We start from the raw sequence: 26,671 nt of genomic DNA, 5'->3' as shown, positions 1-26,671 counted from the left end.
GAGAATGCCAAGAGTGTACAAAGCTGTCAGCCACCCTTTGCCTTGATATTTGAAGAATCTCAAATACAAAATATATTTAGATTTAACTTTTTTTTTTGGTTACTACATTATTCCATATGTGTTATTTAACAGTTTTGATGTCTTCACTATTATTCTACAATGTAAAAAATAAAGAAGAACCCTTGAATGAGTAGGTGTGTCCAAACTTTTGACTGGTACTGTATATCTAAGCTTCTAACTTGCTTATTTGTTCCTAACCACCCCTCCTAACCATGGCCCCAACAGGCTCCAAGGCCATGGACTACTCCAATGGGCTGTTTGACTGCCAGTCGCCCACCTCTCCCTTCCTGGGAAGCCTGCGGGCGCTGCACCTGCTGGAGGACCTGCGGGCGGCGCTGGAGATGATGGACCAGGATGAGAGGGAGGGCCTCCGCTGCCAGGTCCCTGACACCACCGCCGACGGCCTAGTGGAGTGGCTGCAGCAGGGACAACTGGTAGGTAACTCCCTCTGATCTCTTACTGTTGCAAATGCAAACACTGTTAATGTTAGTCAGTATTTTTACTATTGTTAAAGACATGTTCTGGAACAAAGTATTTGTTAAACCTCCCGCTTTGGGTTGAATGTGTCAATGTGTAGTTCATACATGCATCGTTTATGAGCGGAATTACTGTCTTACCTCAATCAGCCATGAAATCCCTGTTTTGAAAGCAACTTTTTCAGAAAGGAGTGCTGCTCTATTCCCTACATTTTCCCCATCATGGGTCAGCCTCCTAGCAATTCGAATTCTAGACAATTTAGCTTCAGCCCCTTGCCATTTGAGTGGCAGCTAGTTAGATGCACACATAGCAGAGCGAGAGAGAGAGCAATGATGTGGTACATCACCTTTTGGCTCGTCAGCGCTATTTTCAGAACTGCTGGCTAAAAAGTATACAGAAGTACCGGAGAATCTCTTTAATGCCTGAGATATTCCGAATTTGAGTGTAATCATGGAAAATGTATTGCTGACGAGTATTCCACACATCAAAGTACTTTTATTTAGACTAAATTCCTTTTGTGTGATTGCACAGGCAGTGGTCTGCTTTGTGTCTTCACAGCCTTACCTGTTATTTATACCTTCACTCCGATGATTGTATGGCTATTGTGGGATGACATGCTTTGTGAGTAAGTGTCTCTGGAGCGGTGTCTGAAATGGTTTCCATCCTCTTCACTGGAGATGATTCACAGTGAGGCTCATGTTTTCCTCCCTCAAGCCCTTTCTTTCCCTGTGTGAAATATGAGAAGAGGAGTTCAGTTTTTGATTCAATTTCCACTTTAGTCACACACAAAGCACTTGCATGTGAGAACCCTATTGACCCTCACTTGTCTCTCAAATAACATGCATTTCACGTGTCACCAGCCTCTTTTTCTTTTTTTTTTTTTTTTCCCCCAGGGAAAAATCATGTGATGTTTTTTCAATGTAGGGATGCTATGGCACCTGATTGCTGTATGCTGGCCTTTGAGATGGAGTGGTACATCTTCCATATGACTGGAGGCTGCTCTATCCCTAGGGTCAGGAGTCTTTCCTGGTATGGTGATAGGGCAAAATGTTATTCCTGACCATATTTATGGCCTCTCTAAGCCCTTGGCGATCAGCCGTCTGATGGCCTTGGTGGTTTGTGATTTCAGACCAACGGACATGGTTCCGCCATGATCTACCAGGAACGACTGTCACGGGTGGAGAGCGATAAGGAGTGTCTCGTCCTCCAGGTGTGTGTCACGAGGCCATGAACAAGCAGAGACCAGCTTTAACAAATTGGAAATACCACCCTATATTTAGACAATGTGAACATTAGCAAATACATTGTACATGCAAACTGTACATTAGCAAGGGTGCTCTGTTTAAAGTGTATTTGATAGGTAGCTGTTGAATTCATCGGTTTTTACCTATTCATGGTGTGAGTGAAAGACATGCATCACAGAGCATGCTCTTAGATCACTAACCCATACCCTGAAACCAACACACAGATGACATGTGGCGTATTATTGAGTGATGACTGTCCCCAGGTGAGTGTTCTCTCAGACCAGGTGGAGGTGCAGGGGGAGAAGATCAGGGATCTGGACATGTGTCTGGAGGAGCACAGAGAGAAACTCGACGCCACTGAAGAAACGCTGCAGCAGGTGAGGCCTCAGCAGGGTTGCAGTGTATTATGGTTACTAGCAGGATGTTCTGTCTTATGAGACAGAACCTTGGGCTCAAGGTATTGGTCAGCCTTTTGATCCAAATGATCTTTCTGAATGAACACTGATTAACACACTTAATACACTTCGCTCCTACTCGTTTGTGACTGAATCTGTGACTGTGTCCTGTGCAGGAGCTGTTGAGCAGGTCGACCCTGGAGACCCAGAAGCTGGAGCTGATGACCGAGGTGTCCAGTCTGAAACTGAAGCTGACCAGTGTGGCGAGAGATCTCAGGGATAGTGAGGTACATGGATGCATTATGGCGATAGACTCACCCACACAGAGATATCATGTCTTTGGTAGATATTTGGAGTTTTGTTCAACGGCAGGCAGACTTCTTATAATATTAGGATGTGAGTTTATATGAATCTTGGCAGTCACCCAAACATTTAATACCATACAGAGGTCTGTCTCAGTCGGATGGAGTGGGCCCTGATCCGTCATGCAGATCCTGGCCTGGGTGGACTGGCGGGCCTTGCTCCAGCAGCCATTTCCTCTCATAAAATAATTCATCTCCCCTCTAGAGAAGCTGGGAGTCTGACAGTCAGGGTTTCCATACACCTAATCCATGAGCACTGAGCAGGCCTGGGCTGGAGGAATCAGGATATTGGATCCTGAGTTTGGGTTTCCGACATTACTATAACCTTTAGGGAGAGGTGTATGGAAAGGCAATGTCTTCCATATATATTTAATATCGCCTTTGTTTAATGTTGGGCTTTGTTCGGCTGTAAGTCACATACCCATGAGTCTGATCCATTTCTTCTTTCCTACCCACGGTGCTCTGTGGTTTTTACTCTTGTCTAAATGTATGCGTCGTGAATCATGTAGCACATTCTTGTTTAATGATGATGCATATTTCCTGAGTGCTCCGTCTATACGGTAATTGCTCCAAGGTGCAGGAGTATGTATTATCCATGACATAAAAGCAGTTGTAATGGTAATTGACCATGACGCTTTCTTCAAAATCAAGGATCTGTCTCCATGCTGGAGTGGGCTTCTCTGTTTCTCTCTCTAAATAATCTTTGGTGCCTCATTGAGGATTTTTCACTCCATAAAAACATCCCCCACAGTTTCCTCCAATAGTCTCAGCTGACCCCTTGGACATGTGGGTAATGCAGTCTTTTACCTCCCCAGGGGTTGTACCAGGAAGTCAATGACCTGCGGTTCAGGGTGACCGATATGGAGAATGAAAGACTGCAGTGTGAGAAGAAACTTAAATCCACCAAAGTGAGTAGCGTGGCTAAAAATCTGTCTGCAATACGAAGGCTTTAGATCAGTCCGCTCACATTAGATTGTGCATGACATATGGTCCACAGATTAAGTTTGACTCACTCTACACTTTTTCTACATCTATTGTTCCCTTGTATGTTGGTTATATATCACTGCTTTCACTCTTAATACCACCTTCCTTCAGGGTTCATACCCTTTGTCTCCTCTCTCCTTTTCTCCTCCTCTTTCTCTCCTGCCTGGCTAACTTCTCCCCTGCAACGTGCTAACCTGTCGCAGCCCTAGGAATGGAACATGGGCAGGTTAAGGTTCACTGGAGGTGTGGTGCAGAAGTTAACACCCTGTGCTCTGCTCTTCCCTGTCTGTCCCTATGGGCCTCTAAACCTTCCCTCTGTCCATTGACCCTATCCATTTTTCAAACTTTCACCACACTTCCACTTTGACTAAGTTCTCCTACCAGCTTAGTATAAGTTGCAGATTTCTTAACACTCGTTTTTCATTACTTCCTGCCCGGATCCACTTAATTGTATGTTAACTGTACATTGATGCTAAAATGTCTTAAACCTTTGGCTAAGTAAGCTAAACTAATGGATGGAATTGAACGGTCATGGAAGACTTCTGGTGGAGATTAACATCCCAATGGAGCTGTTCTTTCTCAGTGGAATGTGAAAGAAACTGACATGTTTACAGTGTGTTTGTATGGTTCTCTGGTTAAGGCACCAGTCCTCTGGTAGAATGTATCCTCACACTAACCTTATTCTGGGTCATACTGCCCTACAGCACAGTTGGCATCAGACTGGGTTTTAACTTTCAGTTTGGTCAGACTCTGTTGTCTAGCTGGGTTTTTATCTAGATCTTGGCCTGTATTCATAGCTTCTCATACGAAGAGTGCTTCTCTAGTATGAGTTTTGCCTTTTAGATTCAAATGAATGGACAGGGGATCTGATCCTAGATCAGAGGGGTATACTACAATGCAGGTTCAATGGGTTAGCCAGCTAACTTTAATAAACAACCAGAAATAACTATTGATTTTCTGGATAATTAAGAAAGCTAAATTTAGATGTGTGTTTTTGGATGTTGTGTCAATTAGGCCATGCCCATTTTCAAGTTTATCTCTCTAAAAAATAAAATGTTATTTGTGACTATTTAGGCAAGTTAGCTCATCAATCCTGCTTTGTAGTATACCCCTCTACTCTGAGACACTTTATGAATATGGGCCTGGATATGTATCTGTAATTTAATGAGGTCAGAATGGTCCCGAACATGATCCTCTCCCATTCAGGAGGAACTGCAGACTCTTCAGAGGCAGCTGGAGGAGCTGAGGAGGCTAAAAGACCAGGCTATACACGGAGTCCTGACCCCAGACAGAACAGATGGAGAGAAAGGTGGGAGTACTGTTACTAGACATGTGGGAGGGAGGGGGACCTCACTTCACCCTTATACACACGAGGAGCCATAATATTTCAATAGGCTTAACTTGCACCTTGACAGATTTACGGCAACAAGTTTCCAACATTCCTTTTCCTAATTCGTCTGCAGTTATTTCTGCCCTTAAGTCCCCTTAAGTAATGATGGGTACCATCAAGACATGGCCTGAGCATTGGACTTTCCCCCTGAAATACAATTTTCAAAACATCCCGTCTCACTCTCACACCGATAGAAAGATTGAGGGGAAGAAAGGGGGATTTTGTACTTTCCACCTTACTATCGTCTTATAAGTCTTCAAGGCTCATACCAAGCATGTTTAAACATGATCTCTGACTCTTTCAACCCACAGCTGAGTCTCTTATCACCCGTTTACCATAAAGGAATGCAATTTATGTGGAGTGCAATGTATTCACTTCAAGAATTTATTGGCCTTGAACATGCCCCATATACTGCAAGGTAATTGTCTGCTCAAGTCTATTCGAATAAAAGTCCTGTTGCTTAAGTGGACTTGACTTGCATGTATGTCTTTATAGACTCAACCAGTGTGGATAGACAGCAGTAGACACCAGACAATATGTCTGTCTCTGATCCCTGTGATGGCACGCTCGTTGTTTTCCAGATGTGGATGTGCTGAGGATGAAGAGGGCCATGGAGTCCCTGATGTCAGCTAACAATGACAAGGTACTGGAGCTACTGTTTACACTGTTTCATGAAGGCTGCTGTAGTTGACGCATGGGGATCTCAATGACTTTTCTAACTCTGGTCTACCATCCTTCACCCACAGGACCGGAGGATTGAGGAGCTTCAGGAGTCGATCACACGGTACAAAAAGGTCCAGGACTTGGTGAAAGGTGAAACTATGTTCAAGGAGTATGAAACTAGTAATGAAGTGTTTTATCGGTATCATTGAAATAGTCCATTTCTATTTATCGGACTAGATCAATCACGTTTTAGAGTGTAGAATAATGGACTTGATAATTTTGTGTAACAATTAAAACGGTCCCCCCCAGACACACTGAATGAAGACGATTACGATGACATCCAGGATGACAGATCCCCCTCCATTCAGGTCGCCATGGATACAGACCAGGCCACCCTGGCAGTTGGGGAGGAGACAGGACGGAGCTGTGACGAGGTAACAACCTCCCCTGTCATAACAATGCATCACACACAGGATGGACCCGAGACTCTAGATTTCCTTAACAAAACGTAATGTTAGGAATGTGAGGGTCAACAGGCTTGGGGTATTGGTTTAGCTGGACAGCAACTACCTAACCAATGAAACTGTCGACTGTGCTTTGCGACATTGACGACACATTAATTTAGCGACGTTGACTCTTGTCTTTCTTTCTCTTCCTCTCTCACCCTCTCTTCCCAGATTCCATCTATTGCAGTGTTTTCAGAGCTGGAGCAGGAGAGCCTGATACAGGAACCAGACACAGACAGGTGAGGTTGGCTTTTCCCTGGACAAACTGCACTCCCATGGACTATTTGCCCATTGGGTCACTGTTTTAGTTTGTCAGTATATTCATCATCTCTAGGTCTAGACTGTCGGTTAACTTTCCTTTCTCTTTGCAGTCCACCAGAAGTCCCACCACATTCAGCAGGTAGCCTGGGCCACATAAACAGCAACACAGAGCAGGTACGACTGTCCTCTTACTCCTAGGGTGATGGGGAATGGTGGGCTAACTGGAAAGACCTTGACTTGCTGCAATCATGGAGTTTATATACAGTACCAGCCAAAAGTTTGGACACCTACTCATTCAAGGGTTTTTCTTTATTTTTACTATTTTCTACATTGTAGAATAATAGTGAAGACATCAAAACTATGAAATAACACACATGTAATCATGTAGTAACCAAAAAAAGTGTTAAACAAATCAAAATATATTTTAGAATTTAGTTTCTTCAAAGTAGCCATCCTTTGCCTTGATGACAGCTTTGCACACTCTTGGCATTCTCTCAACCAGCTTCATCTGGAATGCTTTTCCAACATTCTTGAAGGAGTTCCCACATATGCTGAGCACTTGTTGGCTGCTTTTCCTTCACTCTGCGGTCCAACTCACCCCAAACCGTCTCAATTGGGTTGAGGTTGGGTGATTTTGGAGGCCAGGTCATCTGATGCAGCACTCCATCACTCTCTTTGGTCAAATAGCCCCTACACAGCCTGGAGGTGTGTTTTGGGTCATTGTCCTGTTGAAAAGCAAACTAAGCGCAAACCAGATGGGATGGCGTATCGCTGCAGAATGCTGCTGTAGCCATGCTGGTTAAGTGTGCCTTGATTTCTAAATAAATCACTGACAGTGTCACCAGCAAAGCACCATCACACGACCTCCTCCATGCTTCATCGTGGGAACCACACATGCGGAGTTCATCCTACCCTGCATCTCACAAAGACACGGCGGTTGGATCCAAAAATCTCAAATTTGGACTCATCAGACCAAAGGACAGATTTCCACCAGTCTAATGTCCATTGCTTGTGTTTCTTGGCCCAAGCAAGTCTCTTCTTCTTATTGGTGTCCTTTAGTAGTGGTTTCTTGGCAGCAATTCGACCATGAGGGCCTGATTTCACGCAGTCTCCTCTGAACAGTTGATGTTTCTGTTACTTGAACTCTGTGAAGCATTTATTTGGGCTTCAATTTCTGAGGCTGGTAACTTTTAATGAACTTATCCTCTGCAGCAGAGGTAACTCTGGGTCTTCCTTTCCTGTGGCGGTCCTCATGAGAGCCAGTTTCGTCATAGCGCTTGTTGGTTTTTGCGACTGCACTTGAAGGAACTTTCAAAGTGGTTGACATTTTCCGAATTGACTGACCTTCATGTCTTAAAGTAATAATGGACTGTCGTATTTCTTTGCCTTTTTGAGCTGTTCTTGCCATAATTTGGGCTTGGTCTTTTACCAAATAGGGCTATCTGTATACCGCTCCAACCTTGTCAATCAATCAATCAAATGTATTTATAAAGCCCTTTTTACATCAGCCGTTGTCACAAGTGCTGTACAGAAACCCAGCTTAAAACCCCAAACAGCAAGCAATGCAGATGTAGACGCACGGTGGCTAGGAAAAGTTCCCTAGAAAGGCAGAAACCTAGAGAGGAACCAGGCTCTGAGGGGTGGCCAGTCTTCTTCTGGCTGTGCCGAGTGGAGATTATTACATTATATGGCCAAGATGTTCATAGATGACCAGCAGGGTCAAATAATAGTAATCAGTGGTTGTAGAGGGTGCAACAGGTCAGCACCTCGGGAGTAAATGTCAGTTGGCTTTTCATAGCCGAGCATTCAAAGTTAGAGACAGCAGGTGTGGTAGAGAGAGGGAGTCAAACAGCAGGTCCGGGACAAGGTAGCACGTCCGGTGAACAGGTCAGGGTTCCATAGCCTCAGGCAGAACAGTTGAAACTGGAGCAGCAGCACGACCAAGTGGACTGGGGACAGCAAGGAGTCATCAGGCCAGGTAGTCCTGAGGCATGGTACCAGGACTCAGGTCCTCCGAGATAGGGAATTAGAGGGAGCATACTTAAATTCACACAGGACAAGACTGGAGAAATACTCCAGATATAACAGACTGACACTAGCCCCCCGACACAAACTATTGCAGCGTTAATACTGGCTGAGACAGGAGGGGTCGGGAGACACTGTGGCCCCGCCCGACGATACCCCCGGACAGGCCCGACCAGGCAGGATATAACACAACTGATTGGCTCAAACGCATTAAGAAGGAAAGAAATTCTACAAATTAACTTTTTAACAAGGCACACCTGTTAATTGAAATGCATTCCAGATGACTACCTCATGAAGCTGGTTTAGAGCATGCCAAGAGTGTACAAAGCTGTCAAGGCAAAAGGTGGCTACTTTGAAGAATCTCAAATAAACAAATCAATACATATATTTTATAACACTGTTTTGGTTACTACATGATTCCATGTGTTATTTCATAGTTCTGATGTCTTCACTACTATTCTACAATGTAGAAAATAGTACAAATAAAGAAAAACCCTTGAATGAGTAGATGTCCAAACTTTTGATATGTGCTGTATGTAAAAAGGTTTTGGTCACATACACCAGATAGGTGAAGCCAAATGTGTTGTTTTACAAGGTCAGCCATAGTAGTACAGCGCTTCTGGAGCAAATTAGGGTTACGTGCCTTGCTCAGGGGCACATCGGCAGATTTTTCACCTTGTCGGCTCGGGTATTAGAACCAGCAACCTTTTGGTTAATGGCCCATTGTTCTAGTCCATTCTAGTCTTAAATCACATATCTCTACCCCCTCCTCATCCCCATTTTTGTCACCCAAACTAGAACACTAGAGCTTCTTATCTTTTACCTTTTTGACCTCTCAACGTGGGAGAGTCTCAAAGGCGTGTCTCTCAAACGGGCCAGTCATACAGAAGGCATGGTTCTATCTCATCTCCCCCACATGGAGGGCGGCGTCACTGAGCCCCACTGTGACGGCTGACTGGACTCGACTGTCTGTCAGGATGATATGGAATCATAATAGGATTCCTGAGCAATGGTTGTTTTGACAGTTGTGTTACTCCACCGCCACCTGGTGGTACAACAGTAGAACTATGGAGCTGGTTATATTGGGAGATTGACTTTGTTTACTGGCATGCCAAATATTTTATTAGGTTAATGTGCTCATAATGACCCCTCCCCCTTTTCTAGACAACAATTGAGGAGCCCAGCCCCCCATCCACCTCCCCATCAAACCCCACCAGTAATGAAAGCTTTGGGACCAAGAAGGCCCGCTCCTCCTTTGGACGTGGTTTCTTCAAGATGCGTGGAGGCAAGAGGACGTCTAGTGCCCCAAATCTGGGTGAGTCTCATCATTGGGGGGGGCAGGAAGGGCACGGGGAGAAGGGTGCTCGTTTCTCTGCACGGGGTGGTGTGAACAATAAATATTACTCTCTGTTCATGATGTAAAAAAAAACATTCACAGTTCCATACCTTAATGTGTGTTTTCTTATGTCTGTTTGTCTGTCTAGTATTCACACTAGTGACTGTATGTTCTATCCTTGCTCTCTCTATGTGATGTGAAGATCGCAGCCGGAGTGCGAGTGCGCCTACGTTGGGTACAGTACAGTAGTCTGCAGCGCAGAGCCCCACAGACGGGCCAGGCCTGCAGTATGGCAGATCAGGATGAACGCTGGATGTGTGCAGGGATACTAGCACAACAATGTGATCACCACCTAACGTTACTACACAACTAGACCCATCGTAGACTAAGTAAAAAGGCTGTCTGTTTTTCTGAACCCTCTAGAGGCTGATTGGGTCATAGATGGTAAATGGTTACATTGTTGTGTGAAGAATCCCTAGATATGCCCCTACCTCCATTTTCCTACTCTTCATTTTTCACTTGTATCAAGCAAGTGAAAAGTTTAGTTGATCGCTGGTGTGAGCCGGGTGGTTTTTAGTGTGATTTCCTTCCCCTTTTAAATCATATCCAGTTGTTTCTTATCCATGACGTGACACCATCTGCAATGATGCCGCTTAACTCTGCTAGCTGTCCTTCAAGATGCGCCTCTGAGATTTTGTCTAAATCTATGAATTTGCATCAGAAGTTCATGTCAACCAGTCCTGCATGAGTTGAGTTGTGGTGCTTTTGAGTGGTTCTTGGCATACTCATAGTGGTGGTGGTGTTTAGTGGAAGATGTAGTCCAGAAGTGGTTATGGTGGCCATTACAGCTGTAGTCCTTGGGCAGTGTTGGCCTCGAGTTTCCTGTGGTGGTGGATTGTGTCAGATGTCAGCTATTGATCTAACAGATGTGTGTTTGTGTGTGTGTGTGTGTGTGTGTTTGAATCCAGCTGAGACCGAGCGTAAGGGCACAGACCACTTGGACTTGGCTGGTGCCCCGCCACACAAACCTCAGGGAGGCGACAGTAGCCAGACCCTACCTTCCTCACCAGAGGCCAAGAAGAAGTCCAGAGGCTTTATGAAGTTCTTAGGCAGGTGGGTCAAAATGTTCTCTATATTCCCTAAGTTTAGAAAGAGGTGAGGAGATGGTATGCAAGGAATTGGGGGAAAGATGAATTAAGATGGAGCCAGGGTTTTTAAAGGAAACTATTGCTTTATTAATTGTAACACGAGGGCAGAGGGTTTGCTGTAACACGAGGGCAGAGGGTTTGCTGTAACACGAGGGCAGAGGGTTTGCTGTAACACGAGGACAGCGCATGGCAGGATATTTAGGCGCGTTGTGTTCTGACCCCTCTAGGCTGAAGAGAAGTCACTCCACCTCGCTAGACCTGGAGGAGACCGAGTTCAGGAGGGGAGGAGTCAGAGCCACGGCCGGCCCCCGACTGGGCTGGTCACGTGACCTTCAGCACAGCGCCGAGTATGTGAAGCTCACCTCCTGCTAGACTGTCTCTGCGTGTGTATCTGTCTGTGAACTAGAGACATAGAGGAAGGGATCAGAAATGTATTGGAACTAAGTCTACAGTATCAGGGTATTAGGATTTTGTGGTGTCAGAGGAGCAAATGGTAATGAATGATGTACTGTTTACCCTCCATGTTAAAGGTGAGTCTGCTCGCTCTCTCTCCCCTCAGTGATGTGGATGCTCCCTTTGCGCAGTGGAGTAAGGAGCAGGTGTGTGTGTGGCTGCAGGAGCAGGGCCTGGGACTCCATGTAGCTCAAGCCCAGCAGTGGATCCGCTCAGGATTCACTCTGCTGCAGGCCTCCCAGCACGACCTGGAGAAGGTAGGACGGCTCAGTGGAGCATCCAGGAGGCGTTTCGTGCATTCTGTGTTTAGGTTCTGTGTCGCTAGACATTTTAATGACACCCACAATGTTAAAGCTTATAGTTGCTTAATGTTCACTTTGCTACCTGTGTCCTGACAAACATCTATTTTCTCTATCACTCTCTTCCTAACTGTACAGTATGTGAGATGTCTTAAACAACCCATACATGTTTCTGTGGCAACAGGAGTTGGGGATCAAACAGCCCCTCCACAGGAAGAAGCTGCAGTTAGCTCTCCAGGCACTGGGATCAGAGGAGGATGTCAGCAAGGCCAAATTGGACCACAACTGGGTGACCAGTGAGTGACCACTGACCACAGCCTCAGAGTTATCAAAAAGCCTTGACAATGAAAAATTGAATAACCTTTCTGTGACTCGTGATTGAGTTGTTTTGGTGTTTCTCAGGATGGCTTGATGACATTGGTCTGCCGCAGTATAAGAGCCAGTTTGATGAGGGGAGGGTCGATGGGAGAATGCTACACTACATGACTGTGGTGAGTCTTAATTTGCAGTAGTTGGTCTAACGCGGCTCAAATGAATTAGAATCAATGTCAAAGGGGATGAATAAAGTCTATTAAATAACAAATCCTTGCTTTTGTGTGATCTGTTGTATGTCTAGTGTCCTTTTATTTCTAATTGATTGACAGTAGTCATTCTCCTGACTGAGAAGAGTATGTGTGTTTGTCCCCTTCAGGATGACCTGCTGTCTCTAAAGGTGGGCAGTGTTCTCCACCACCTCAGCATCAAGAGAGCCATCCAGGTCCTCCGGCTCAACTTCTACGAGCCCAACTGCCTCCGCCGACGGCCCTCTGACGAGGTACGGTTTAGACATTTCTAAATAATGTATCCCTTTTTTATTTTTCTCTTGCTTCTCTCTCGCTCTTTCTCTCCCTGTGCTTTCATATCCACCATACACATGGTCTCTCACTTCACCAGTTCAGTTACATTTCAGTAGTGTTAATTGTATAGGGAAAATAAAAAACTTTTCCGTTATTATTAACACCAACTTTAAAAAAAATGTCTCCCCAGAACAACATCACGCCAGGGGAGATCTCCCAGTGGACCAATCACAGAGTGATGGAGTGGCTGAGATCAGTGGACCTGGCTGAGTACGCTCCTAACCTGAGGGGCAGCGGTGTGCACGGGGGGGTCATGGTGAGGGGGGGGGGGGGGGAAAGTCTCCGTTTGAATTGGCTTGCCACTGACTCATTTCAGGAACACATGCCTTCATCAGCGTATACATACACTGACTGCCTTTTACCGGTGTTTGTCTCACTCTTCATTTCCATCTCTCCTGGTCTCCAGGTGCTGGAGCCTCGCTTCAACGTGGAGTCCCTAGCCCTCCTGCTCAACATCCCTCCCAACAAGACCCTGCTGCGCCGCCACCTGGCCACCCACTTCCACCTGCTCATCGGCTCCGCTGCCCAGCGCAGCAAACAGGAGTGTCTGGAGAACCCTGACTACACCCTGCTCACTGCCACCGCCAAGGTCAAGGTAGGGTCAACTCGCAGCTGGTAAGGCATCAGCTTGTTAGACATACAGAGCTTTGGGGATCAGTGTAGGTTTATTGATCTGATCAGTGACCTTGGCTATGTCCCACTACTCTAAGTTGGCCTCATGACCACTTATATGTGAATGGACTAGATAGGTTTTTGTCCTGTCAGATCAGTGGTCAGCAGGAAAAGGAGGTGAGGACAGGCGGCTTTTTAATACTATCGGCACACAGCCGTTTGTCCCCATTTGACTGACTCTCTCCCATCATCCTCTCTCCTTCTCCAGCCCAGAAGGCTGTCGTTCGGTGGCTTCGGGACCCTGCGTAAGAAGCGCCAGGAGGACAGCGAGGAGTACGTGTGCCCCATGGATGTGGAGATGCCCAAGAACAGCAGCTTCCAGGGGGGCCTGAGGATCTACGAGGACGACCTGGACCAGGTAGGGGACTGCCATTAACCCCTTCAACTTCAGGGAATGCACTCTTATGGGTGTTTTAGTGTGGCTTTTTGTAGCCGCTTCCACTGAGGCGCTAACTATTTAAAAAGTATTAATGATAATCATCCTTTAGGTGAGGTTAGAGCACTCCAATGAACAGATGAGGGTGGAATGTGGTACCACAAGAGGATAGTGTTTTACTTTTAATTTTCCATGTGAAGTGCTCTTGAACACTGTCTGTATTCCTAGATGGAGGACTCGGAAGGGGCTGTGAGGCAGATAGGAGCATTTTCGGAGGAAATCGACAACCTGACGGTAAGAAGTCATTAAAAAGCTCACATGAGGCATCCCAAGTGGCGCAGCGGTCTAAGGCAGTGCTAGAGGTGTCACTACAGACCCGGGTTCGATCCCGGGCTGTATCACAACCGGCTGTGTTCGGGAGTCCCATAGGGCGGCGCACAATTGGCCCAGCGTCGTCCGGGTTAGGGGAGGGTTTGGCCGGGGGGGTTTTACCCGGTTCATCGCACTCCAGAGGCTGACCTCGTCGTCAGTTGAACGGTGTTTCCTCCGACACATTGGTGTGGCTGGCTTCCGGGTTAAGCGGACGGGTGTTAAGAAGTGCGGTTTGGCAAGTCCTGTTTCGGAGGACGCATGACTCGGACTTCGCCTCTCCCGAGCCCGTTTGGGAGTTGAGACAAGATTGAAATTGGGTAGAAAAGGGGGGTAAAATACCCCCCCCCCCCAAAAAAAAACAACAAATTCTCACATGATCAAACATCAAATCACTTGATGTGCCTCTCAGCAAGCTGTGCTCTAGCAAAACAACCATGCCACTCTTCTGGTACTGTTATTCATCTCCTTGTTTTCCTGTGTGACTTCAGTGTGTTTTTCTCTTGCATGTTTCAGAGCATGCTGAAGGAGGATGAGTTCTTCAGCGAGGTCTCCTCTCGCTCCCCCGAGGCCAGCGTCACCGATGACGACTCCAACTTGTGAGGGAGGGTCCCCGCCAATTAAATGTATTAACTTTAGATGACTGACACGGGGTGCTGTTTTGCAGCCACCACACAGCCATTTTGTTACTCCTCCATTGTAAAAAAAGATTTTAGAAGCGCATTAATGTCTACATTTGTTTTTGACAAGTATATTCTATTAGACACCTTTAATGCATACTTTGAAATGATGTGACCTGAACATAAAAATACAAGGTAGTACTAATGATACTGTCCCCACTACAACAAATGTTTTATTGAAGTGCTGTAGAATTCATTCCTATGGAGGAGTGCTCCTTCTGAGGAGTACCAATATGGCTGACCGGTGGCTTCAAAGCCTCATTGGCCGTTACATAGCATTAGCAATCCAGGGTTTATACACATCATTGGCGTCGCCATGCAAACACCCCCCCACCCCACCCCCCACACACCTTGATAAGCTGTCTTCTACAACCTGAGACCACCTATGCCCTTACTTACGTCGTTTCAGCAATTTACGATCTCGCTCTGCATTCCAAGGTGAAGTTATACATGTGTATTTATTTAAGTTGTTGAAATGTAACACATAACTTGAGATTTCAACATAGGAGCATTTACTTTAGTGTTACAGAACAGTTTTTTATATATTTGTTTGAATATCTACATGGTATGCCCTTGTCCTGACTTATTTTTGGAACCCTCTCACGCCTATTAGCAATTATATAACCTAAAAGATTGGTCAACTCGCAGTGGGACACTTAGATCTGAAGTCAAAACATTGCAGTCTGGCTTAATCCATAATTTCCTCTCCATGTTGTCCTCTCATTTGATGCTCCTATCTGCATGTTTTGTCCCAAAGTAATTCAATATTATCACTTTGTCCTGCCATGTTGTTGAATTTTAGGAACATGGGATCCCAACGTTCTAGAATGTAAACACCAGAAAGCAATATTGTTTTGCAAGCCTTAACCATATCAGTGAACACAATGTAATGTACTGTGTACTGTTTCTATGCATAATTTTTGTAAAGAATTGTCAATAAAAACATGGGCTACACGACTGTGCCTATTAGATGGGTGAGCTATGTACATTTTCAAATCTGAAATACTTGTGGAAGTATTTATTCCACTTCAGCAAGGTCTCACTGAGTTGAGCACTTTATGGGGATAGATCCTTACACCAGCCAGAGACCCCTAAGTTCTTTGCATTTTGACGTTTTTTCTCCCCCAGTCCGATAAACACTCAACAGCTTAGCCTACTGCTCGGAGGCATCCACATGGTCCTAAAACACACACTCATTTTGTATCAGTGATAATGCAATTTCAGAATGTGGGAGGGACATGTCCACAGTGAAAGTTGCACCCCTGGAAATGGGATTTGAACCCACAGCCATTACAATGCATTTGTTCAACCCAGCAACTAGATCTGTCAGTCCCATTCAAGGCTGTGCTAAATCTTTTCACATCCTGATGTGATTGGTTAAAAGATATCAGAATTTGGCTACGCGTGCCAATCCAACTTTTTAGACAACTTATTGCATTTGTATTTTATTTGTCAATGTATATAACAAACATGTTGCATAATGAAACCGTATTTCAAGTGCTGTAAAGACATTTAAGCACGAGGAAAGACTCCAGTAACAGCTTCAAGACATCCTCCCTTTTTAGTCACTCTTTCTGCAACAATATGGAATAAGTACATCATTATACATTACACTTTAGGGAATAGTTTGCAGTGGAAGCAACTGAGCAGTATTATGGTCATCAGCTCTGCATACAAAAAAAGTATTACTATGGCAATTGCTAAGGCACTCAAGTCAAACTATACTGAACAAAAAAAACAATATGCAAAGTGTTGGTTTCATGAGCAGAAATGTTCCAGTTGCACAAAAAGCTTATTTATTGTAAAAAATATGTTTACTTCCCTGTTAGTGAGCATTTCTCCTTTGCCAAGATAATGCATATCAAGAAGCATGAGTGCACCTTGTGCTGAAGACAAAGGCCAGGAGTATTGGTCTGTAACAAAGCCCTTGTGGGGAAAAACTCATTCTGATTAGGGCCTATTTCTTGGGAGCCAATCTATGGATTTCACAGTCCTAATTCATTTAACTTGAGTTAGTTCATAGGATGAAATCAGTTGTTTATATTTTGTTCAGTATACAGGTATCGGTCACAATTAGTTTGACAGGAGGAACGTTCAAATAACATTGTTTCCTCCAACGACCAGTGATTCAATTCAGAATGATAAACCTGTTAAATCAGAACATGTTTTGGAAATTAAGGCACACCAAATTACAGAAAATGGTCCACTAATTCTGCTGTGAAATGATTTCAATAGATGATCAAGCGCTGATGCAAGAGAGTTTTAATAAATGTTGGGTGTGGCTGATCATTGATCCCTGGGGAAACCTTCTTTAACCCCTCGCCTGGGGTGGCTTCTAAAAGGTGAACCTCCGGCTGCTGGCGTGGCCCACTTTGTCCAGGTTGGGGTTACAGGCAAACTGGATCATGGGAGGCGGTCCGCACAGGAGGATGAGAGTGTCGTCTCCAGGGGGTGGAAGGTGGTCCCTCACCATGTCTTCACTGATGAAGCCTTGGCTGTACTCCCACTCTGAGTAAAGAGACATTAAACTTTAAGTCACTCCGGACCAGACAAGATTCTTTCTTAGCCTTCTCTTAAATCTTTCTGAACCTTCTGTACAGCTTTTATTGACACTTCAACAGGGCAAACAAACATTAGTTTCCCTATATCAGCTCATGTTCACTGAAACATAATAGAAGTTATGGTCATCTCTTACCCTCAGGAGCCCTGTCCAGGGTGAACCATAGCTTGAATCGGGTTGGGTGATTAGCTGCGATCTCCTCCAACTCCGGTCGAAGCAAGATGTCTTTCTCAGTCTGAGGGAGAATAGGATAGAGAAGATATTAGGGACTACTAACCCATGTTTGAACTCCTTGACATCAGATTCAAACCAGATGAGGAAAGCGGTGTAAACTCACCTGGTTGGCGAAGAGCAGGTGACACACTGTCTGGTCCTGGGGATCCTTCATTATAGCTGTGATGAGCTGCAGCATGGGAGTGATTCCTGAGGGAACAGGATCCAATAGCACACATGTCAACCAATCACAGATGGCCATTCTGCTATGTACAGATTGAGCATGGTGGCTTTTGTTTTACCGGTCCCTCCTGCAATCATGCCCACTTGCTTGGCAGTTTTGATCACAGGCTCCGCCTTTTTTTCTGCCTTGATGGCAAAAGCCCCTGTTGAAACACCCAATAAACAAACCACTTTAGTAAAGGAGTGGCTTGCATGCACTTCTTCACCATTGACCTAGCTCAGAGCAGTGACCACTAACCACTTTAGAAACATTTTCAGCCAGGGCCTAAATATACATAACAGGGTATTACAAGATCTACCACACAGTGGCAGTGTTGGGCAAACGTGATGACTCACCGTTTCCTTGGTAGACTAGCAGGCCGCTGGGCCCTCTGAAATCAATAGTGTCACCAATCCGGAGGCTCTCCAAGTACTGACTCATCTTCCCACCTTCAGGAAACTTTGGATTAACGTTCTTGTAGTAAATCTGGGAAGCAAGAAGAACATTTGTTGGGAAAACTGGTTGAGATGGAGGTTGAATTATAGTACAGAGAAAGCTTCTTCAGATGATTTGTGTACCTTGACTACCAGGTCTACGAAGCCTACGTCGTCATCACTAGACACAGGTGTGTACGGTCTGACCACCAGGACTCCATCCAGCTTGGCAGACAGGTATATGTGTTGCCCTGGGAACAAAAACACAGTCAAAGTATGGTGGCCACTTAAATGAAGAGTAGTCATGATAGTGTGAACACTACAAACAGATACATTTTTGTATGATTTCAGATTCAGACCAGGATTTCATTCAATGTTACACTATATTATAGTCTAATAGTGTTTTTATATAAATGCTGAAAAGTTGAACAGCGACATCAATTGAATGTACTCACCAATGGGTAGCCCAAGGACACGATCCTTTTCCCGCAGGGCAAAACGGAATTTCCTTGTGTCATGACTGATGATCTATGAGAACCACAACATAGTATTTCACAGCTGCACTGACATGATATAGATCCCTCAAACTCAACTCTGGACCTCAAAGATAGTTCCACCATGTTCTCTCACTGTTTCCCTCTAAATCAGGGCTATATTTAGACCTGGGACACCAAGTGTGCAATTAATTGTCAGGTTGAACAGAAAACCAGCTGGCTCCGGACCTCATAGGGTGAGTTGAATACCCCTGATATAAACCACACCCCTGATATAAACCACACACAGTTGACTGACTGTTAGCCTTGATCCACAGTAGCAGTCTGTACAAGAGCAATAACTTCAAACTATAATCCAGACTGGTTGCATATTGACCTCTGCACTAAATGGAGAAACTGCAGTCTGTAGCAATGCAGCAGCTGCCCAGCCCAAGTCCTAAAGGGCTTGTGACACTGACCAGCCTAATTTATGTGTTTGGTCTTTGTGCAGTTCCAGTAATGGTAAGGGGCATTTCCACAGTAACAGTGATGATTTGACTCAAACAAAACAACAATGATTACGAAGCATAGAACTCAGTGCAAATGCAAAGTTTGGTAACAGAATGACGGTTTGTGCGATCATTATGTTACTAAACATTGCATCTGCACTGTTCAAGGAAATTTATTTTTGAGTGTTGAAATTGTTAAAAGTAGTCATTGTGCATAGTTGTATGGTTTGTTTAACTTTGCAATCATTGGTTTTTGTTTTACATAAATGTTAAGGTGAAAAATCTGAGTCGGAGCATCACTCTGTTTCATGGAATTGCCCTAAGTCTTCCTAGAACAGCACTGGGCATCCCAGATCAAACATGTCTTATCTAGTCACAATTGTTACTCATTATTTCTTAGTCCAATTTGTTTCATTCACTCTATTATATTAATAATGTGAACATGGTTTCACCACAGTACAGAGTAATAATAAGCTGATCACAAAACAGAATTCTTACCTCTTTATCTATCAGCTTTAATGCATATTTGATGTTGGGGTCCTCTAAGGTGATGGCAGGTTTCTTCTTTGAGAGAAAGAAGCTCAGGATGAGGTTGATAATGTTGTCAATACTGCTCCGAATGAGCTGCGGAGATGGGAAAGTAAGGTTTGCCTTTTCAGTTGAAGTTATTGTGGAAATAAGGATGTCGATCTTTACAATGTTGAACATTGTAAAGACTGCTGCCGTGACTGGGAGGGGAAAATTACAGACTGTACCAACAAGTCAACAAAAACAGGTATTTAACAGTTATTAGGATATACCTCATTTTTTTACTGATATCACACTGACTGATGCATTGTATATTACACCTAACTTGACAAATAGTTTAGTCATAATGGATAGGCACAACGCATCCCTAAAAATAGGGGAGTGGTTATGTCAGAGGAACACTGGGGAAACCCGAATTTCCCCGAGCTGCGCAGCGGTAAGGCACTGCATCTCAGTGCAAGAGGCCTCACTACAGTCCCTGGTTCGATTCCAGGCTGTATCACATCTGGTGGTGATTGGGAGTCCCATAGGGCGGCGCAGCCTCCCAATTGGCACAGCGTCGTCCGGGTTTGGCCGTCATTGTAAATAAGAATGTGTTCTTAACTGACATGCCTAGTTAAATAAACACACACCCCAACATTGGACCAAACTGCTGCGCTCACCACTGTTCGATAGCTAGTAGCTAGCTAACTTAATAACGACATGGTAGAGCCACAGGGCGTGCACTCCTTTGACAAGTGTGCAGAGATCTCCATGCTGGCTATTTTGATCAGAAATTAACCCGACTGTCAATCACGTAAACTAGGTAACGTTAAGTCACTCCCTAGCGCCATGCAACGTGCTATCTAAACGCCCAAACATCTCAATAAGAGGCAAAGCTTTGGTTATCAAGTTAGCTAGTTATGATGACAGTTTACTATATACCATATGACTTACTTGCTACGGTGGATTATAAACCTGATGGTTCACGACGAAGATCTGTTACTAGCTACACTGTAGTCTACAGTACTAGTTAGCCAACCATAGCTAGCTTGCCTGCCGTTCGCTATAGATTCCTTGGCACTGTCAAATCGCACAACTGTAGCTCAGCCTAAGCCAATGTAAAAAATATCATATTTAGCTAGCTGGCAATTATACTTACCCCAATGATGTAAGACAGCATCGTATTTTTGACACCTTACAAGGCAACAGCGAAAAGTCTGTTCTCCGAAGAAAAACCGTCGCGCTGTCAAAGTACTGACTCGGGGGCTTTCAAGGCAACTGGGAACTCGGAAACAATACGAGATCAAATTATGACGTAGGTGATCTTCAGGTCGGAATGTTGGAGTTCTAGAAAGAGGCCCGAATTCACGAGTTGGAATTCCGAGTTGGATGACCGTTCAAAACGATCTTTCGCATTTTCTCTCGCAAATTCACAGCTGTCTTGAACGCACTGAAGTCGTAAATCAGATATTTTTGAGTTCACAGTTGTTTTGAACGCGTCATAAGTAATTAGCGCTCAACCTCTGCAGTTGTAAACACGCTTTTCAAAATAAGAGTCCATGCACGACCCATGGCTTTTCATGAAAACTGCTTTGAACATGCCTGTCTGGCTACAATGAATGACGTCGCGTTTGATGCTGAATAGCCATTGTAAAGGGCATTTCCGCCACTTTTCAACATTTTATTAATTATCTCCAGCACCAAACTAGACCTACAAATGTGAAAACAAAGGTCATAAGAAATGCCTCTCAGTGACATCACAGTGTAGGATTTAAAGTAAAAAAAAACGGTGATCTTTCAAACCCTGTAACGAGTTTCTAGTCAGAAAGGGTATTTTCTTGCCTCCCACGTCACCGCGAATCCCATAGTGTTTGAAATCACTGTTTTAAAAATGTTTTAACTGTTGATGATGTCGTCGGGTAGAACCTTTAACTTATTTTTTCTACAGAACATAGAAATGAACTGGAACAAAATCTCGTTGTTGTCTGGTAAATATTGTATATCTAATAAGGTGAAAGAAGTATCATACAAATTCATTCATAGAATCTACCCCGTAAAGACCTTTATTATACACAGATTTAAAATAGCTATTGATAACAAATGTGATTTTGTGATTGTGACCCAGAAACTCTTGACCATTTATTTTGGGACTGTTCTTATGTCAGATGATTTTGGAGTGAGTTATAAGATTTTATTTGAAAAGAAACGGCCTCCCGGGTGGCGCAGTGGTCTAGGGCACTGCATCGCAGTGCTAGCTGCGCCACCAGAGTCTCTGGGTTCACGCCCAGGCTCTGTCGCAGCCAGCCGCAACCGGGAGGTCCGTGGGGCGACGCACAATTGGCATAGCGTCGTCTGGGTTAGGGAGGGTTTGGCCGGTAGGGATATCCTTGTCTCAGTATGTAAATGTAATAAAATGTATGCACTCTACTGTAAGTCGCTCTGGATAAGAGCGTCTGCTAAATGACTAAAATGTAAAATGTAAATGTAAACGACTATTAATGTTAATCTGAGAGACTCTGATATTATGTTTTATTTTGATCCAAATTATATGGACCCTGATTTAACTTTCATTGTTAATTTGTTTATCTTTCATGGAATAATATTTATCCATAAAATTAAGTGGGCAGAGAACAAACCCCTCTTCACATTATTTAAGATACCATTTAAATATACTTTTTTTTATATGATCAGTAAATGTAAAAACAAAAAAGCAATACGCACCATAAAGGTTTTTGACAAATTGAAAATGTATCTCGATATGTAATATCTGTCTGTCTGTTAGGTTTATGTACTCTTGTTTGTATATTTCTGTTTTTGTATTTGTTGTGTTCATTAGAAGAAGATTTTTTTTAACCGTTTTCACATATTTAGACACTAGTATTGTGCTGGAGATAATCGGAAATGTGGTTGAAAAGTGGTGAAATTGCCATTTAAGCTATGTTGATTAATTTGATGGAAATTTCCAATGATTCTATCCTACAGATGTGTATGGAGCCAATTGACATATTAGACAAATCCAGTAGATGGCAGCAAAGATTCGTGTAAATCAGGGCCTTTAAAAGTCAATGGATGGCCTGGGCTGATACAGAGTGCACTGCATGCATTTAGGAAAACTATGTAAGCAAATGATGATAAATAGTACACTAATAAAAGTTTTAATTTAATTGTTTGAATGAAATAGTACGTTTTACCTGATACTTTGATGGACAAGCCACCATTCTAACAGAGGGACCTCACCTCAGCAGTAAACAACATTCATACTTCACTCCAAATGCCCAAGTCTTTGTAGTGAGGAATATCATGCAGAATCAGTGTAAAAATGGTCTTGTGTCTCCATTTGTAGAGAGAGCTGTTTCTAAATGTAATCCATTACAGTTACTAGTTACCTGTCCACAATTGTAATTAGTAACATAACTTTTGGATTACTCAAACACAGTAATGTTATCTGATTACTTTCAGTTACTTCTGGATTATTTTACCTTAAGAGGCATTAGAAGAAAAAAAATGCATGTGTCATCATCGTGGTCGTTGACTTTTGGTCAGACTCGCTCAGGTGGAACAAACTTAAATGTGCGCCTTTTTTCAATGTTGAATTGAATGCCATTGAGAAAACAGAAAGGTTTCATAATGTTTTTTTCTCTCTAGTAAACATCCTTTCTGAATTTAAAAGTTATCCAAGAAGTAATCATCTAGTTTTTCAAAAGTATCTCTAATCTCAAATCAAACTTTATTTGTCACATGCGCCGAATACAAGTGCAGACTTTACAGTGAAATGCTTACTTACAAGCCCTTAACCAACAGTGCAGTTCAAGAAAAAGAAAATATTGACCAAGTAGACTAAAATAAAAAGTTATAATAAAAAGTAACACAATAAGAATAACAATAACAAGGCTATATACAGGGGCACCGGTACCGAGTCAGTGTGCGGGGGTACAGGCTAGTTGAGGTAATCTGTACATGTAGGTGGGGGCGAAGTGACTATGCATAGGTAATAAACAAACAGCGAGTAGCAGCAGTGTACGATTTTTATGAATTGTACAGCTGTATAATGGCTTGGGGGTGGAAGCTGTTGAGGAGCCTTTTGGTCCTAGACTTGGCGCTCCGGTACCGCTTGCCATGCGGTAGCAGAGAAAACAGTCTATAACATGTGTGACTGGAGTCTCTGACAATTTTATGGGCTTTCCTCTGACACCGCCTATTATATAGGTCCTGGATGGCAGGAAGCTTGGCCCCAGTGATGTACTGGGCCGTTCGCACTTCAGACCTTGAGTTTAGTGATGAACTCACATAGGTATTCCTCTTGTCCAGGTGGGATAGGGCGGTGTGCAGTCCAACAAAGACTGTGTAGTCCGTGGGTCTGTTGGGGTGGTATGCAAATTGTACTGCGTCAAGGGTGTAGGGTATGGTGGAGGGGATATGGTCCTTGACTAGCCTTTCAAAGCACTTCATGATGACAGAAGTGAGTGCTACCAGGGCGATAGTCAGTTATCTTAGCTTGCTTGGGTACAGGAACGATGGGGATCATCTTGAAACAAGTGGGGATGACAGACTGTGATAGGGAGAGTATGAAAATGTACATAAACACTAGAGCTAGCTGGTCTGCGCACGCTCTGAACTAGGCTATATGATATGAGCCTTCGCTAGAATGGCAATGGTTGTTAAGAATTGTTCTTGAACCTTTAACATAGAAATGCTACCAAAAATAATTTTCAGAAACTCATTATAAATGATGGAGTCATCCATGATTCACCAAATTATATTTTGAAAGAGGAAGCAAAATATTTTAAGCGTATGTTGTCTTTTCAGTCTCCTCCATTTCCACTGAATGATGCTAACTGTAAGGATTTCTTTCCTAATAACAATAATAATAATGTAAAATTATCAAATTTACAGAAAGACCAGTGTGAAGGCCAATTTACAGAAGATTAACTTTTTGAGGGAGTTCAATCTTTTCATTCTGGAAAACCACCAGGGCTTGATGGTATACCAGTAGAGGTATATCAGACCTTTTTTGATGTACTCAAAGATCCATAATTAGCATGTTTTAATTACTCCTATACAAATGGTAGACTTTCACGTACTCAACAAGAAGGTCTGAGTTCCTTATTACTAAAACAAGACCCGGGTGGTAAGTATAAAGATCCAGTCCATTTAAAAAACTGGAGGCCTCTTACACTTCAATGTTGTGATGCAAAAATCCTGGCGAAATGCATTAGCAATATCTGGGAAAAAAAAAAAAAAGGTTTTACCAGATATTGTTCATCCTGATCAGACAGGGTTTTCACATGGACGATATATTGGAGATAATATATGACAATTACTTGAAACAATTGAACATTATGAAACATTAAGATACCAGTCCTGGTCTCCATAGCAGATTTTTAAAAGGCATTTGATAAAGTATGACTAAAATGTATATATAAATGCCTGGATTACTTTAATTTAGGTGAATCTCTTATATAATGGGTTAAAGTTATGTACAGCAACCCCAGATGTAAAATAGAAAATAATGGTTACTTCTCAGAAAGTACTGAGCTTTTAAGAGGAGTAAAACAAGGCTGTCCGTTGTCTCCATATCTATTTATTATGGCCATTGAAATGCTAGCTATTCAAATTAGATCCAACAAGACCATCAAGGGGTTAGAAATCCAGGGGATAAAAACAAATGTGTCAATGTATGCCAATGATGTCGTGGTAATTTCCTGTATTACTCAATAATGAGAGAGCAAACCACACACAAGTCAGAGTTATATTATAAAGTTCATCTTTAATCTGATATGAGCTTCACCATAGCCCTTTTTGACTCTCAGATCAATTCAGTGTCTATAAATGATTTCTCTGAGAGTGTCCACAAAACAATTCTTAGTATCATTTATAGCCAAGATACACCCCTCTCAACTTACAAAGAACCTTTTACTTGAAAGAGGAGTATCCCATAGCTAGATAGCATTAGCTATAAATTATCGTTCAGTTTGGTCTCCTAAGAGGAGGTTTCAATCTCGTGCTTGGTACCAAAACATTACCTCATCCAATGGCATATATCAATTGTCAATTCTAGATACGCCCATCTCAAATACACCCCCTCCTGGACAAGCTCAGAAAGGGGAGTGATTCTCTAGGTCATATACCATGAAAGATAAGTTGAACACATCAGAGGGGTAATATAATGGTTCCAGACACTGCCATTCTCCTCCCCTCTCTGGGCCCCAAGTGACTTTCCCTAGAGAGAAAGGCCAATGCAACTGCCCACAGTATAGTCCGAAGGGAACCATTCTAATGACAAGTATCTCACAAGCATATGATGAAAATAACATCTTATCTATCTATGTTACCTAACTAATTCTGATTCAGCCACGACAATGACTCAAGTTTTTTCTTAAGTCTGCAATCTGGATCCCTGCACCGTCTTATTGAAGACCTTGATCACTTTTCTAGCCTCTCTGGACTAAAACCTAATTATGACAAGTGTACCATATTACGCATTGGATCGTTAAAAGACACAGTCTTTACACTACCCTGTAGTTTACAATAAAATGGGCGGATAGTGAAGTAGAAATACTTGGTATTCACATCTCAAAAAATATAAATTAACTTACCACAATCAATTTCAATAGAAAGTTTTCAAAAATAGATAAGATTCTGCAACCATGGAGAGGTAAATAATTGTCTAATTATGGAAAAATCACATTGATTAACTCAAAATCAAATCAAATCAAATTTTATTTGTCACATACACATGGTTAGCAGATGTTAATGCGAGTGTAGCGAAATGCATGTGCTTCTAGTTCCGACAATGCAGTAATAACCAACAAGTAATCTAACCTAACAATTCCACAACTACTACCTTATACACACAAGTGTAAAGGGATAAAGAATATGTACATCAAGATATATGAATGAGTGATGGTACAGAACAGCATAGGCAAGATGCAGTAGATGGTATAGAGTACAGTATATACATATGAGATGAGTAATGTAGGGTATGTAAACATAAAGTGGCATAGTTTAAAGTGGCTAGTGATACATGTATTACATAAAGATGGCAAGATGCAGTAGATGATATAGAGTACAGTATATACATATACATATGAGATGAGTAATGTAGGGTATGTAAACATTATATTAAGTGGCATTGTTTAAAGTGGCTAGTGGT

General features: G+C 43.1%; 2 protein-coding genes across 9 annotated transcripts in view; one reads left to right on the top strand and one right to left on the bottom strand.

Moving 5' to 3' along the window:
• The window catches only part of LOC120049964 (liprin-beta-1-like), a 32,660-nt gene extending 17,102 nt beyond the window's left edge, over positions 1-15,558 (top strand). For 2 of the 8 annotated variants that reach the window (XM_038996503.1, XM_038996502.1), the window contains exons 3-26: positions 286-494; positions 1,667-1,747; positions 2,006-2,158; positions 2,353-2,463; positions 3,354-3,446; positions 4,729-4,831; positions 5,494-5,555; positions 5,659-5,725; positions 5,885-6,009; positions 6,253-6,320; positions 6,453-6,516; positions 9,532-9,682; positions 9,906-9,938; positions 10,672-10,816; positions 11,079-11,198; positions 11,411-11,561; positions 11,788-11,899; positions 12,006-12,094; positions 12,295-12,417; positions 12,630-12,755; positions 12,906-13,094; positions 13,380-13,529; positions 13,776-13,841; positions 14,433-15,558. In XM_038996503.1, the coding sequence (XP_038852431.1) occupies positions 286-494; positions 1,667-1,747; positions 2,006-2,158; positions 2,353-2,463; positions 3,354-3,446; positions 4,729-4,831; positions 5,494-5,555; positions 5,659-5,725; positions 5,885-6,009; positions 6,253-6,320; positions 6,453-6,516; positions 9,532-9,682; positions 9,906-9,938; positions 10,672-10,816; positions 11,079-11,198; positions 11,411-11,561; positions 11,788-11,899; positions 12,006-12,094; positions 12,295-12,417; positions 12,630-12,755; positions 12,906-13,094; positions 13,380-13,529; positions 13,776-13,841; positions 14,433-14,519 (2,678 nt within the window). In that variant the 3' untranslated portion in view covers positions 14,520-15,558. Of the gene's footprint in view, positions 1-285; positions 495-1,430; positions 1,567-1,666; positions 1,748-2,005; positions 2,159-2,352; positions 2,464-3,353; positions 3,447-4,728; positions 4,832-5,493; positions 5,556-5,658; positions 5,726-5,884; positions 6,010-6,252; positions 6,321-6,452; positions 6,517-9,531; positions 9,683-9,905; positions 9,939-10,671; positions 10,817-11,078; positions 11,199-11,410; positions 11,562-11,787; positions 11,900-12,005; positions 12,095-12,294; positions 12,418-12,629; positions 12,756-12,905; positions 13,095-13,379; positions 13,530-13,775; positions 13,842-14,432 lie in introns of those variants that run through there. The other 6 variants (XM_038996507.1, XM_038996506.1, XM_038996505.1 and 3 more) reach the window with 6 other exon arrangements.
• A 467-nt stretch (positions 15,559-16,025) lies between these two features.
• LOC120049966 (NADH-cytochrome b5 reductase 3-like) lies at positions 16,026-20,982 on the bottom strand. The gene is made up of 9 exons (XM_038996511.1): positions 20,678-20,982; positions 19,507-19,632; positions 18,482-18,554; positions 18,171-18,277; positions 17,949-18,078; positions 17,672-17,755; positions 17,494-17,579; positions 17,292-17,391; positions 16,026-17,104 (listed from the first exon to the last, which is right to left on the bottom strand). The coding sequence occupies exons 1-9, from the start codon at positions 20,696-20,698 to the stop codon at positions 16,932-16,934; spliced, it is 900 nt and encodes a 299-aa protein (XP_038852439.1). The 5' UTR covers positions 20,699-20,982; the 3' UTR covers positions 16,026-16,931.
• Positions 20,983-26,671: the final 5,689 nt, after the last annotated feature.

The sequence above is a fragment of the Salvelinus namaycush genome, chromosome 6 (assembly GCF_016432855.1).
Source record: "Salvelinus namaycush isolate Seneca chromosome 6, SaNama_1.0, whole genome shotgun sequence".
NCBI classification, from domain to species: Eukaryota; Metazoa; Chordata; class Actinopteri; order Salmoniformes; family Salmonidae; genus Salvelinus; species Salvelinus namaycush.
The sequence above is the reverse complement of the archived record's forward strand: the minus strand, read 5'-3'. Positions and strand labels throughout refer to the sequence as shown.

What these genes read in the sequence shown, in the direction of transcription:
- LOC120049966 (XM_038996511.1), bottom strand. Translation starts at nt 20,698, where the DNA reads ATGCTGTCTTACATCATTGGG. An exon ending in TCGTAGACCTGGTAGTCAAG is followed by an intron (nt 18,079 to 18,170) that starts GTACACAAATCA and finishes CTTGCTTCCCAG; the next exon opens with ATTTACTACAAGAACGTTAA. An exon ending in CATGATTGCAGGAGGGACCG is followed by an intron (nt 17,580 to 17,671) that starts GTAAAACAAAAG and finishes CTGTTCCCTCAG; the next exon opens with GAATCACTCCCATGCTGCAG.